The sequence below is a fragment of the Pelophylax lessonae genome (assembly GCF_965119305.1).
Source record: "Pelophylax lessonae genome assembly, chromosome: 8".
NCBI classification, from domain to species: domain Eukaryota; kingdom Metazoa; phylum Chordata; class Amphibia; order Anura; family Ranidae; genus Pelophylax; species Pelophylax lessonae.
The window spans coordinates 250838549-250853886 of NC_138775.1; the positions used below are offsets into that span (position 1 = coordinate 250838549).

Sequence of the window (15338 nt, forward strand, 5' to 3'; positions counted from 1 at the left end):
ATTAAAAGCTCGTTTTTAAAGCAGCAGTTTCCTGCCAGCAATACGATGCCCATAAATACTTTTTTGAACATCCTGTATGCATGGAGTCTAAGGCACCTTTCACACAGGGAGTCCGTTCAGATCCGCCTGTCAGTTTTTGGCGGATCTGAACGGACACCCCATTCATCTGTATGGGGCCTTAGAATAATCTAAATACAATGAAGTTTAGTTGGTCACCATGGAAGTCTCATTTTTCAACACCCTGATTTATTAATGAGCCCCAGCATAGCCTGAAGCAACAAACATGTAATGTAGATAATGGAGAATACTGGCCTTATGTAGCCAGCTTGCTGTACCAATTATTCAAGCAACAAAATGTATGGAGTGAAGGGATGCGAGTGATTAGTCCAGATTTTATATTTGTTGTTTGTTACAATGTAAGGGTCAAAAGCAGTGGAGGCTGGTGCTCAAAACTTTGGGGGTGGGACGCAAACAGAAAAATGTAATAGGCGCGGCAAAAAACGCGGTAAAAATTGTGTGACTTTGTGACCAAAAAAGTGTGAAATGGGCCTTCGGTAATAAAGGTATAGTGTGCCCCCTTCAATGCAGAGTCACCACTGTGCCCCCATCAATGCAGAGTGACCAGTGTGCCCCCTTCAATGCAGAGTGACCAGTGTGCCCCCTTCAATGCAGAGTGACCAGTGATCAGTGTGCCCCTATCAATGCAGTGACCAGGGTGCCCCCATCAATGCAGAGTGACCAGCTTGCCCCCTTCAATGCAGAGTGACCAGTGTGCCCCCTTCAATGCAGAGTGACCAGTGATCAGTGTGCCCCTATCAATGCAGTGACCAGGGTGCCCCCATCAATGCAGAGTGACCAGCTTGCCCCCTTCAATGCAGAGTGACCAGCGTGCCCCCTTCAATGCAGAGTGACCAAATTGCCCCTTCAATACACAGAGACCAGCGTGCCCCCTTCATTGCAGAGAGACCAACGTACCCCCTTCAATGCAGAGAGACCAGCGTGCCCCCTTCAATGCAGAGAGACCATCGTGCCCCCTTCAATGCAGAGAGACCATCGTGCCCCCTTCAATGCAGAGAGACCATCGTGCCCCCTGCAATGCAGAGAGACCATCGTGCCCCCTGCAATGCAGAGAGACCATCGTGCCCCCTTCAATGCAAAGAGACCATCGTGCCCCCTTCAATGCAGAGTGACCAGCGTGCCCCCTTCAATGCAGAGAGACCATCGTGCCCCCTTCAATGCAGAGTGACCAGCGTGCCCCCTTCAATGCAGAGAGACCAGCGTGCCCCCTTCAATGCAGAGTGACCAGCGTGCCCCCTTCAATGCAGAGTGACCAGCGTGCCCCCTTCAATGCAGAGAGACCAGCGTGCCCCCTTCAATGCAGAGAGACCAGCGTGCCCCCTTCAATGCAGAGTGACCATCGTGCCCCCTTCAATGCAGGTTGACCAGCGTGCCCCCTTCAATGCAGAGAGACCATTGTGCCCCCTTTGCAGCAGCGGCTTCTCCTCAGTCCGCCGCGTCTCCCTGCATCTCCTCGAGTCCTCCCGCCTCGTCCTCCTCCTCCTTGGCCAATGGCATGGGTTCGCCTTTCCAGCGAATTTTCAATTGATATTGTCACACAAATAAGTGGGCTAGGGCGCAGTGCTCTCCGTCCCAGACCCACCCTTCTCTGAAGCCTATTAGAGCCTCTGGCTCTAACCAGGTGCTTCAGGAAAAAAAAACCCCCATTGAACTCCATGTGTCTGGCGCCCCGCATGTAGATTAGGGGGCCGGACGCATGGATGGGGGGGGTGGCGCCCCTGCGCCCCCAACGCACCAGCTGCCTCTAGTCAAAAGAGTTAAATGCCAATATGTTTCAGGAGTCATTCACTGGGCTTGAATTTATGAATTATTGTGTAAGAACAGTCTGGACAGTTGGTTAAAATAACATTAAACCTTTGTTTTTTTAAAATAAAATAACTAACATGTTATACTTACCTACTCTGTGTAATGGTTTTGCACAGAGCAGCCCAGATCCTCCATTTCTGCGGTCCCCCGACGACGCCGAAGGCCCCTCCTCTTTGACGAGTGCCCCCATGGAAAGCTGCAGGCTTGTTCCCGGGTTGCCCTGTCTGAGTCTATTGACAATAACTGGGCGACTCAGCTCCATCCCCAGATCCCTCTTCACAGCATTTGATTGACAGCAGCAGGAGCCAATGGCTCTCCTTGCTATCAATCTTCCCAATGAGGAGGGAGACGGTGGCTACAGCTGCTGCTCTTGTGAATATCGCTAGATCAGATCAGGCTCAGGTAAGAATAAGGGGAGCTGGGGGGGGGGGGTCCTGCAGCACAAAAGATTTTTTTACCTTAATGCATAGAATTCGTTAGGATTAAAAAAAACTTGAGGCTTTTTAACCACTTTAATCTGGATTTTAAGTCTTCATGAGCTATAGCTTAAAGCTTGTTCGAAAAAGTTTTCTGACCGCAAAAAATAAAGCATACGAACAATTAAAATTCAGGATCAACCAACTGCTCTGAGTGCTCCAGCACAATGTTTCTCAACTCCAGTCCTTAAGTACCCCCTACAGGTCATGTTTTCAGGATTCCCCTCAGATGAAACGGCTGTGGTAATTACTAAGGCAGTGAAACTGATTAAATCACCTGTGCAAAATAATGGAAAGCCTGAAAACATGACCTGTTGGGGTACTTGAGGACTGGAGTTGCGAAACATTGCTGTAGTACAGTAAATCCAACCCTGAGTGAAGGGGATGTGTGTATGACCCCTGAAATCTGTTGGCTGTCAACTTTGGATAAACCTTTTAATTGTGGGTGACAAAAAAAGAAATTATACCTATACCAATCCTTATGGTTTAGCACTTTCATACTTTCACTCCATACAAGCTGATTCTTCTGGGAACCCTGTTGGGGCTCTACCATTCCATCGAGAGTTGCCATACTAAAACAGTTATTTGACTTAAGCCCCGTACACACGTAGCGATTGTCGGCCGTAAATATTCGGCCGATCGGCCGATTGTAGGCTTGTTAGTATGATGCTTCCGACAGCCGACAGCGCATTTTCGGCCGAACAGAATCTGTCCTGCAGGCATTAAAACTTTTGTTGGCCAACACCAGAACGGCCGATTGTTCGCCAGTCAGTACAGATTTCGGCCGACAGACAGCAGATTTGCAAGACTGGGCATGCTCAGAAAAGAAAAAAGACAAGGAAAGTTAACCATCACATGACATCACTTCTGCAGTCGGCTGTTGTTGGCCGACAAAATTCGTGTGCAGTCTTTTGCAGTTTTCAACAGACACGACAGCCCTGGACAAAAGACGGCCGATCGTTCGGCCGACGATCGGTACGTGTGTACGGGGCTTTAGTCAAATGTTCCACTAGGTTTGGAGTCCATGGCTTCAACATCTCAATACCTTCAAGCAATTGGACTGATTTACATAAAAAGAGCAAACAAAACTATCCAATAAATAATACATGAGAACCAGTCAGATTTCTATTTACTAAAACAGTTGCACTTTGTTATCATATTGGTCAGATATAATTTTTCATTACAGTAATTTTCCTTGTTTATTAAATTAATTTTTAAGAAATTTACAAAAATGATTACCAGTTCAAAAAAACTACACATTTGTCTTTTTGGAGGGATCTATTTTCTTCAGGTTCAGGTGTATTCCATTTAAAGATCGTAGGACTAACTGAGGAAGTAATAGGGGTTCCTTTTCTTTATCCGGGTATAATTCAAACCTCTGTAATGTCAGTGCGAGGGCCACCTTCATCTCATTCATCGCAAAATTCTGTCCAATGCAGTTTCTGGAAATAGAAATAATAGGATTTTGTTTTGGTTTTTTATACTGTGGTTCTATTGAAGTTTTTTTGTACTATTGTAAATCCTATAAAGTTAAGCTGCGTGCTAAAAAGGGGCCCAATGATAGCTATCTTTTTCAAATAAACCCTCTATTATTGCTGCTATACCCCATACTTCCATGCAAATACCAACCTCTGAAACTCCTAAAAGTCAAGATTTGCATAGGCCTAGTCACACCTCCTCACCCCCACATGTGGTGATTCTTGGGCCTGGTGACTAGTCACTCAGGTGCCCTGGCATTGTCACATAAAGAAGACTACTTCCCAGATCCCATAAGTCTTCTAAAGTTTTTATCTGAAGGGCAGGGTGCCACTGTCACAGAGGATAGCAAAGTCAATCATGCACCTGTTTTTCAACTAAACTTTATCAGGATCACTATAGTAAACAAGGAAATATAAGAATCAGTGATGCACATGAACCTAATCAGATTTTTGCTTTGATAGTTTTAAGCTAATGACACATTGAACGATGATTACTGAATGGCTACTCTGGGTTACTTGTTAAAATGCAACACCATTTAAAGCTGATATTTTGGTTTTTTTTTGGGTTGCTGGAAAGTTTAATCACATGCTGGCTTTTTATATTACTTAACTCATAAGATTTCCCCACAAGCATTCCTTTTTTTAACCAATTGCTACAGCTGTTACATTATCAGATGATGGTGTCACACTCTTTCAGAGGATGCTCCATAATGTTGGATAAAGAAATACTTGGGAAGTCCATCTGCAATAAAGTGATACATTCTGAATCACCTAATTGAGATGGAGGCACACATAACTACAGGAAATAATCTAATAAAGTCTACAAGAAATATAATAAGCCAGTAAGTGATCCTATCCAGGAATATCCACCAGTAACTGAAATATTACATTGTGGTAGAGTTGACGGTTACATAAGGCTGTGTCTGTGAGTAGTATCATATCCTGAATTGGGAAAATGTATGTAGCAGCCATGTTCAACCAGGGTTTCATGGAACCCTAGAGTTCCTCTAGAAGTGTCCAGGGCTTCTTTCAGCTGTGTCTGATTGACCTTCCATTTGATGATGCCTGCATATTTCTTAGACCAACTGCATGATATCAATGTTTTTTAACCTGTCTGTAAGGGTGGCATTCTGACCACCACTTTAAAGGGGGCATTCTCCAAAAAGTGGGAGATGGGAGGGCAATGTCTCGGTTTTTTATTTTTTAGTGCCTCCGCGTAAAATTGCTTTGAAATTACAAGAGAGACTTTAAGGAATACTTTGTCCCCAAGTTTGACCACCACTTTAAAGGGGGCATTCTCCAAAAAGTGGGAGATGGGAGGACAATGTCTCGGTTTTTTATTTTTTAGTGCCTCCGCGTAAAATTGCTTTGAAATTACAAGAGAGACTTTAAGGAATACTTTGTCCCCAAGTATCTCATTTACCGTATATACTCGAGTATAAGCCGACCCGAGTATAAGCCGAGGCCCCTACTTTTACCACAAAAAGATGGGAAAAATGATTGACTCGAGTATAAGCCTAGGGTGAGAATGCAGGGCGGGAGAATGCAGGGTGACTGGCATGGTACAGGAGAATGCAGGGTGACTGGCATGGTACAGGAGAATGCAGGGTGACTGGCATGGTACAGGAGAATGCAGGGTGGCTGGCATGGTACAGGAGAATGCAGGGTGGCTGGCATGGTACAGGAGAATGCAGGGTGGCTGGCATGGTACAGGAGAATGCAGGGTGGCTGGCATGGTACAGGAGAATGCAGGGTGACTGGCATGGTACAAGAGGATGCGGGGTGACTGGCATGGTACAAGAGGATGCGGGGTTGTGGGCATACTAAAGAGATGCAGTGCTGTGGGCATGGTTCAGGTGGACCATGCCCGCAGCACTGCATCCCTTGTAGTATGCCCGCGGCCCTGCATAATGGCAGGTAGTACAGCTGTTTCACTTACCTGTTCCAGAGGCGCCTTCATTTTAAAAATGGCGCCGCCCGGCGCTGACACGTCATTGCGCACGCGCCGCCGCCGCTCGTATACGTTCGGCTATTCCCGGCTTGTCCCGAGCGGCGGCGCGTGCGCGGTGACATGTATGCGCCGGGCGGCGCCATTTTTAAAGCTTATGCACGTCGGAGCAGCCAGGGACTTTTTTTTTTTTCCTTGACTTGAGTATAAGCCGAGGGGGACGTTTTCAGCACACAAAAAATGTGCTGAAAAACTCGGCTTATACTCAAGTATATACGGTACTTGTTCTTGCAAATGAATGCAGGTAAATTCTTGTAGATGCAGGTCCAAATCTATTGCAAACTAGGAAGGTAGGAGGGTAAGAGGAGATGGAATACACAAAACTTTTCTAGGGCCCATACAGCACCTCTGTCTAGCAGTCCTTGGATGGTTCTCAGCAATTAGGAGCAACAACTTTTACTAGAGCAATGCAGCCACAAAACAGGAGGTTTCTTGTAACTCCATTCTATTGACGCTATCAAGAATCGATTTGGACATGTGGGCTCCAGACACGTAGCCTACACAGAGGGTCACAAACTCTAGGCTCAGGCTGCAGGAAAGGGGCCTCTCTCCAAGCACATGGCCTGCTCACAGGGGAAACTCCCCTCAGCCAAAGACTCTTCTTCTTCCCAAAGCGGAGGACTGAAGGATTATTTTAGAACAATGCTCAATTGTTTCAAAAACTCACCAGCTGGCAAAACAGACAGAATTCCCCATCTGCATACACTGCTTATTCCAGGCTAGTGGGACCAACAGCAATTGAGCTAGGTTTTCTAATGCCGTAGGCTTACTCCCCCCTGATCAGTCAGCTAGATTGGGCAACAGTCATGTGCATGGGCAGCTTTAGTTTGATTATGTGATAAAAACATATACTTCAGATAGAGTTTGCCGTAGAAGCAATACCTTGATCCAGCTGAGAATGGAAGGAAAGCATGAGAATGTCTTTTGGATGCATTTTCTGGTGAAAACCTCAATGGATCAAATACCTAAAAGCAAGAAAAACAGTTATTGTCCCCAGAAAGACAGTTAGGTCCCCAATAGAAAAGCAGTCACACAACTTTCTTCTATTTAAAAACAAACAATTGCCTGCACTGTTCTCACTGCTGAATTCAACAGTAATTTTCACGAAATATGAACCAGTCTTCTTCATTTTTTGGCCACTTGGTGGCGCTATTCTGTTTAAGTGTGACAAGATACCATAAAAATGATAAGTACCTCTGGATCGTCCCACAAGCTAGAGCATCTGTTGATAGCGAATAAACTTAGCAGAATATTAATACCTGTGGAGACAGTATGGATACAAATAATTTTTCAGGTATTACAGATTCAAGCTACAATATTGTGGAGAAAAGAGAAACAGTTGCTGACCTTTAGGCAGGCTCCGTCCATCAGAGAATGTGATTGGTGAGGTAAGTTCACGAGCCACTCCTGGCACTGGTGGATACAGGCGCATGCTCTCCTTAATACACATAGTGGTGTACGGCATCTTACCCAGATCATCCCTGATCACACACACAAAGCATGCAAGTTTTATGGCAAATAGGTTCTCTTTACTTTTGTATATCCAAAGCTCTTAACTCCCTCAGTAAAAAAATATATATATATATATATATATATATATATATATATATATATATATATATATATATATATATATATATATTAGAGCTGCACGATTCTGGCCAAAATGAGAATCACGATTTTTTAGCTTGGAATAAAGATCACGATTCTCTCACGATTCTCTGTGTAACAAAAAAAATTGGGATAACTTTACTGTTACGTTTTTTTTTTTTATTCATTAAAGTTTATTAATTGCGTTTGAAAGACTGCTGCGCAAATAGTGTGACAAAATATTACAACAATCGCCATTTTATTCTGTAGGGTCTCTGCTAAAAAAATATATAAAATGTTTGGGGGTTCTAAGTACTTTTCTAGCAAAAAAAAATGATTTTAAACTTGCAAGCAACAAGTGTCATAAAAAGGTCTAGTCTTTAAGAGGTTAAACTTCCTTTCTCCCTGGCAGAGGGAAGGAAAAGATACAATGTAATCATTTTGTTTATAGTTACTGGGAGACTTATGCTGATAGGCGTTTGCGGGAGCAAAGATACAATGTAATCATTGTGTTTATAGTTACTGGGAGTTTTCCACAGCTGTTTTCTCTGCTCCCTCAGCTATGCAAAGAATCGAGCATATCTCAGGTTTAGATCGTCAGGGGGGGTGAATCGAGATCGCGATTTTCATACGATTAATCGTGCAGCTCTAATATATATATATATATATATATATAGTGCCTTAAAAAAGTATTCATACCCCTTGAAATTTTCCACATTTTTTGATGTTACAATAAAAAATGAAAATGTATTTTATTGGGATTTTATGTGATGGACCAACACAAAGTGACACATAATTGTGAATTGGAAGGAAAATGATAAACTGACAGGCTGGGTAAGAAGAGCATTAATCAGAGAAGCAGCCAAGAGGCCCATGGTAACTCTGGAGGAGCTGCAGAGATCCACAGCTTAGGTGTGAGAATCTGTCCACAGGACAATTATTAGTATTTGCACTCCCCAAATCTGACCTTTATGGAAGAGTGGCAAGAGGAAAGCTGTTGTTGAAAGAAAGCCCTAAGAAGTCCTGTTTGCAGTTTGTGAAAAGCCATGTAGGGCACAGAGCAAACATGTAGAAGAAGGTGCTATGGTCAGATGACACCAAAATCAAACTTTTTGGCCTAAAAGCAAAATGCTACGTGTGGCAGAAAACTAACACTGCACATCACCCTGAACACACCGTCCCACCGTGAAACATGGTGGTGGAAGCATCATGTTGTGGGGAAGATTTTCTTCAGGGACAGGGAGGCTGGTCAGAGTTGATGGGAAGATGAATGGAGCCAAATACCAGGCAATCTTACAAGAAAACCTGTTAGAGTCTGCAAAAGACTAGAGACTGGGGGGGAGGTTCACCTTCCAGCAGGACAACAACCCTAAACATACATCCAGAGAGCTACAACGGAATGATTTAGATCAAAGCATATCCATGTATTACAATGGCCCAGTCAAAGTCCAGACCTAAATTGAATTGAGAATCTGTGCCAAGACTTGAAAATTGCTGTTCACAGATGCTCTCCATCCAATCAGACAGGGCTTGAGCTATTTTGCAAAGAAGAATGGGCAAAAATGTCACTCTCTAGATGTGCAAAGCTGGTAGAGACATCCCCAAAAAGACTTGCAGCTGTAATTGCAGCAAAAGGTGGTTCTACAAAGTTGATTCAGGGGGGCTGAATAAAAATGCACGCCTTTTCAGATGTTTAGACCCGGTTCACACTTCTGCGTGTGCCGGGTTCGCATGTCATGTCGGAGCGCACTGCTCCGACATGACATGCGATCAGCTGTGCGGTGCGAGTTTAGCCATACAGTTTGTATGGCTAAATTCGCACCGCACCCGCAGCAAAGACGCACAGGAGGCATTTTTGCTGCCGCATCAGGATCGGATAGCACAGCGGTTCACACTTGTGCGATCCGATCCTGTGCGAACTGCACGATCGCACTGCGATATGCGATCAAACTGGGGGTGTCGTTAAGATTACATTGACACCCCCAGCGGATCGCATATGGCAGTGTGAACTGCCGGGGGTGCGTGTGCGATGCGGGAACAGGCTGCGAATTCGCAGCCTTCCCGCATCGCAATAGTGTGAACCGAGCCTTATTTGTAAAATAATTTAGAAAACCATTTATCATTTTCCTTCCACTTTACAATTATGTGCCACTTTGTGTTAGTCTAATCACATAAAATCCCAATAAAATACATTTACGTTTGTGGTTGTAACATGACAAAATGTGGAAAATTTCAAGGCACTGTGTGTGTGTGTGTATGTATATATATATATATATATACTGTGTGAAAGAAAAAATATACATTTAATAATTTTTTGCATTGGAGCCAGCAAATCATTGTAACAACAATCAGAGCATCTTGGGTGCAATGTACATGCTCCTGCAGACTATTCCCCCGGCCCTAGGTCCATAAGGAGGTACAAACCTTCATTTATGGGGCTGGAGGAAGTAAGTATTGGACTACAAGTGCTGTGATGTCACCGCACTTGTGCTCCATGGAGATCTACAAATCTCTCTGTCGCGGTCCTGTGAACAGATCTGTGAACGAATGACATGGTTGTGCAGGCAGAGCCACACACAGCCATGCTAAATTCAAATGAAAACAGGTCTCTCCAAGGAGAAGAACCCCATAATTCAGGTAAGTGGAAAGTTGTTTGAGGATGGGGGTTGAGGCATGTAACCATGTTTTTTTTTTTACACCCTAAATATGGGCTTACCGTAAGCCATGGTCAGAAAGGTGGCCTATTCTGTTAAATCACTTTTACTGGAGTAATTGAAAGCAAGGTTGGTGGAGCTGCTGAAGGGTCTGTTAATGTACATTTCTCTTCTATGTACAATAAAATCATACTTTTAGGTTGGCCTCATACCTATGTGTTGCAGGAATCCACAATTGGGATTGTAGTATGTTACAGCTACATTCATTTTTAATTGCACCCCAATGTAACTTGGAAATATAAGCACCTGTGTTAACCATCAAGCCATTGCACTGCATCACAAAAAAGGTCATTGCCCACTTTTAGATGCATTGGTAGCCCATTCAGAATTAAGAACCAATGCTAACCCACGACATGCTGAGCATCAGCGTGCATGCAGCAAAGCACTGCACAAGGGTGAAGGTTCCCTAAACATTTTTTGGTACCTTTCTCTGGCCTTTATTGTTGTCTGTGGCTCTGTTAGGAAAATTTCCTTCTTTCAAAAATACTGGTTTAGTGCTAGTTAAGATATAAACTCTCACCATTCCACTGTCTTCCGGTCTCCCAGGACCTCTCGGATCTCCTCTCGACATTTCTCTTGGTGTTCAGGGTATTTTGCCATACAATATAATGTCCAGGAGATCCCACTGGCTGTTGTATCATGTCCTTCAAACATGAACGTGTCCACCTCTGCACGCAGGTCCTCATTGGACAACCCCTGACCTTTTTCATCCTACATAAAATTAAAATATCTTATATAATAAGAGGATATATAATCTGTTTCACACAACAGACGTCCTGTTAGGAAGGCAGCTGCAAGATACATCTAGCCAACACCAGTCTTTTTTGGTTCACATGGTTCTACTGACACACCTCAGCAAGATAATAACAAGTTTTAGTATACAGTGATACCTCGGTTCACGAACTTAATTCTCGTGAACCGAATTGGTTGTGACCCGAGGCACATTTTCCCATAGGGTTCAATGTAAATCCGGTTAATCCGTTCTGACCTTACAATACACATTAGTACAGTATAGTAATGTATAAAGAGAGAACACTAACCTTGCTTGAGATGACTTCTGGCATGGAGGAAGGCAGGTGGGAGGCTGTGAAATACAATATAGTAAGGACAAGAGAACGGTCGCCCAGGCGGGACTTTATATGAGGTTGCCACAATAGTCATGAAGAGTCAAAGAGTAAAATTTATTAGTAGAGTAAAAGCATACAATCGATATAAATGTATAGCCATAAGTATAGTTACAAAACATGTACAGCATGTAGAAAACAATTGACAGAATAGCAGCAAATTGCGCATGATGACAGCATTGCAGCATCCGTGTAGCATAGTATTGGGTATATCTTGTATTGTAAACTCTACGCGTTTCGTGGGTCTAATATGCCCACTCATCAGGAGTATATAAGTAGGTCTGTCTAAAAGTAAATAATAAAAAATAAAATATCAATATTTGCTGTGCGTTTATATTGGCCAACAACTGTGAAGTTTCAACAAATGTATGACCCAAGTGGGGAAACAACACTTACATTGGGCCAAATCAGATTGAGAAATGCTGCCATGAGGTGGGGTGCCAACGTCTGATCCGGGAGCTGAAGAGACAAGAGTACCCACAAGAAAATGGGGAGCCGGGCAAGGAAACATGAGTGATGGAAAATGTGATATGACACTGGCTGAAAAATGCAAGAAATAGTATATCAAAGTATTAGAATATGGGCTGTATCACATAGTGAAACATAAAAGTATTCAATGTACAAGGTATGTTCCAGCAGAAACAGTGTCAACATTAGAGAAGGAAAAAAAAAAAAAAAAAAAAAAAACGAAGGAAAGCACCGAAGAAAAATGCAGATCCCCAGAAATGTGGACATAATTACACACCTTGTCTAATTCCCACCACTTCCTTCACCATCTCCACCTCCCATTCTTTTAGACACTTCACTCTTTCAGTCTCTCACTACTCCCAGCATTGCTGTCCTTAGAACAGGCACCACCCTGCGAGCTCATTACTCTATGGTTCCTACACCTGTCTCAATTTTACTATATATATTTTTTTTTGTATCATCTTTATTTATTATATTGATACTTTTTTGTACTTTCAATATCCTGAGATACTATGCTTACTCAACCAGTGTTATGAAACCATATGAGCTCATCTTCCTCACTTTATTTTATTCATCACAGCTTTCTCATCACTATTCCTGGTCATTGGTTACACTGTGATCAGCACTTTTTCTGGGGATCTGCATTTTTCTTCGGTGCTTTCTTTCGTTTTTTTTTTTTTTTTCCTTCTCTAATGTTGACACTGTTTCTGCTGGAACATACCTTGTACATTGAATACTTTTATGTTTCACTATGTGATACAGCCCATATTCTAATACTTTGATATACTATTTCTTGCATTTTTCAGCCAGTGTCATATCACATTTTCCATCACTCATGTTTCCTTGCCCGGCTCCCCATTTTCTTGTGGGTACTCTTGTCTCTTCAGCTCCCGGATCAGACGTTGGCACCCCACCTCATGGCAGCATTTCTCAATCTGATTTGGCCCAATGTAAGTGTTGTTTCCCCACTTGGGTCATACATTTGTTGAAACTTCACAGTTGTTGGCCAATATAAACGCACAGCAAATATTGATATTTTATTTTTTATTATTTACTTTTAGACAGACCTACTTATATACTCCTGATGAGTGGGCATATTAGACCCACGAAACGCGTAGAGTTTACAATACAAGATATACCCAATACTATGCTACACGGATGCTGCAATGCTGTCATCATGCGCAATTTGCTGCTATTCTGTCAATTGTTTTCTACATGCTGTACATGTTTTGTAACTATACTTATGGCTATACATTTATATCGATTGTATGCTTTTACTCTACTAATAAATTTTACTCTTTGACTCTTCATGACTATTGTGGCAACCTCATATAAAGTCCCGCCTGGGCGACCGTTCTCTTGTCTTTACAAAATTTTAGGGATGGAGATGTACACAATTGCAAGTGCTAGACCAGTTTTCTTTTACAATACAGTAAGTACAGTATTGTACAGAAGTACTGCACAGTATTGTACAGTACAGTACAGTAGTACAGTACAGTACTGTATGTGCTAAAAAGCACACCAAAAAGCGTCTTCACAGTACTCACAGTACTTCTTTCTGTGTCTCTTCTTCTCTCCACGATCTTCCTACAGGAAGTCACGACCATGTGACAGCCTGGAAATAGCATTAAAATGGGCGCGGCTCCTGTTCGTGAACCGAAGCGGAGTTCGTGAACCGGAGCATATTTTTATGAACTTTTCTGTTGTTCGTGAACAGAAGCGTTCGTGAACCGAGGTATCACTGTATTCATCTTAGCAATACCTCTCTACATTAGACAAATGCAGATAATTAAATAGAAATCCCTAAACTACCTTAGCACAGAGAAGAATGTCAAGAAAATCCAGATGTCTCTTCTTAAGGATCTTTTCCAGCTCTTTCTCTTCCTTGAGGGATTCTTTCCTTTCCCTAATGACTTCATCTAGTAAAAAAAGAACCATATATAAGAAATGAATGCTGAATAGAAAGTTACCTAAACGCCACCATCCACCAACTATGCACCAATGTAGTAAGATATTCATCTTACTACCTGTTTGAAAGTCTGGGGTCCTTTGGCTTGCATTGCCAAATCCTTGATGTTTGAGATTTTTTATAAATGGGATCCTGCAGATATGGAGAAGACATGAAGAGGTGAGTGGTGGCATAATGAAACTGTCCCCCCTTTCACATTATTAAATTCCATGAATTAAAATGTTCCAATTCATGGACAGAAATAACTAAGCCAGCAGTGGTCAATCTACTTGATATAAGGGAACTCAAGTGTGGCCCCTGACATCACCAAACATTCACAAATAGTATTCAGTAAAGATAATGCTACAGAGGAGTGTTAGAGATTATAGACATGCTATAGCAAATGGTAAGAGACTGCAGACATACAGTACTACAGGAGTGGTTGGTAACTGAAGACATGCTGAATTAGAGACTGGAGACATGCTACACACTGTTAAAGATGACTGTCATTATAGTACCCCTACAAATCCCCACATTTGTGCTTTCTACATCCCCTTAAAAATTTCACATTTGAAATTCATTTTAGCAACATTTAGCAACATAATAGAGACAACACTGAAAGAAATAAAAATGTGTAAAGAAATACACCAAACCAGTCCAATGAATACACAGTATTTTATCCATCAGCCCTAAGAAATAACCTAGGCATAGAAAAGTAATGACTCAAGGACCACGCTTGAGTTCCCTGATATCAAGTAAGTTGGCCACCACTGGCTATGTTTCTATGACTTATGTGACTTCTAGCTGCTGGGGCCTGATGGCCACACCATAAGTACCAAGTGGCACAGGAGAGTTGCTGCCCATGACATTAGTTCACTGCAGAGATGAATGACAATTTCAATTGTGACATGAATGAATGACCATGCGCACAAGCCATTTGATAGCAAAGGGTCTCACTAGAAAGTGGCAGAGCTGAGGCATTTCAGGACAGGGTAAAGGTAAGAAAGTAGGGTAAGGCCTCTTCTTTTCACAGGTATGCTTTTGGATTCAGGTGACCTTGTGCTGACATGGGACTTGGGAGGATCAGGGGTTGAATTATTGGCCTTGGTTGCAAGCCAATTGGTGCTTCCATGGTAGGGACAGGGCTAAAAAAAGAAAGTATCACACAAAATGTGTTGTGGTGCTGCAGTTACTGAAGGCCATAGTGAAAAGCACATTATAGTGAAAATCTAATTTCTTCATAAATTTGGGGCCAAAATGTATTCTGCTACATGCTTTTGATATAAAAAATACCAATAAGCAAATATTGACTGGTTTGCGTGAAAGTTATAGCGCCTACAAACTATGGTATATAAACTGGATTTAACAAAAAAAAAAAAAACGATACTACTAATGGTGGTGATCAGCGACCTATAATGGGACTACAGTGGCCAATAAATATACACGGCTCAAAAAAAATTAAAGGAACACTTTGAAAACACATCAGATCTTAATGGGGAAAAGTATCATGCTGGAAATCTACACTGATATGGACTGGGTAATGTGTTAGGAATGAAAGGATGCCACATCGTTTGATGGAAATGAAAATGATCAACCAACAGAGGGCTGAATTCAAAGACACCCCAAAATCAAAGTAAAAAAATGATGC

The 15338-nt window shown here is 42.5% G+C and overlaps 1 protein-coding gene across 1 annotated transcript in view; it reads right to left on the minus strand.

The window, feature by feature from the left end:
* Positions 1–3519: 3519 nt before the first annotated feature.
* LOC309561368 (cytochrome P450 4B1-like) overlaps positions 3520–15338 on the minus strand; it is a 31491-nt gene continuing 19672 nt past the window's right edge. The window contains exons 7-12 of the mRNA XM_082265248.1: positions 13555–13661; positions 10671–10861; positions 7194–7327; positions 7041–7105; positions 6729–6811; positions 3520–3802 (exon numbers count right to left, since the gene is read on the minus strand). Of these exons, the coding sequence (XP_082121374.1) occupies positions 3613–3802; positions 6729–6811; positions 7041–7105; positions 7194–7327; positions 10671–10861; positions 13555–13661 (770 nt within the window). The 3' untranslated portion in view covers positions 3520–3612. The remainder of the gene's footprint in view (positions 3803–6728; positions 6812–7040; positions 7106–7193; positions 7328–10670; positions 10862–13554; positions 13662–15338) is intronic.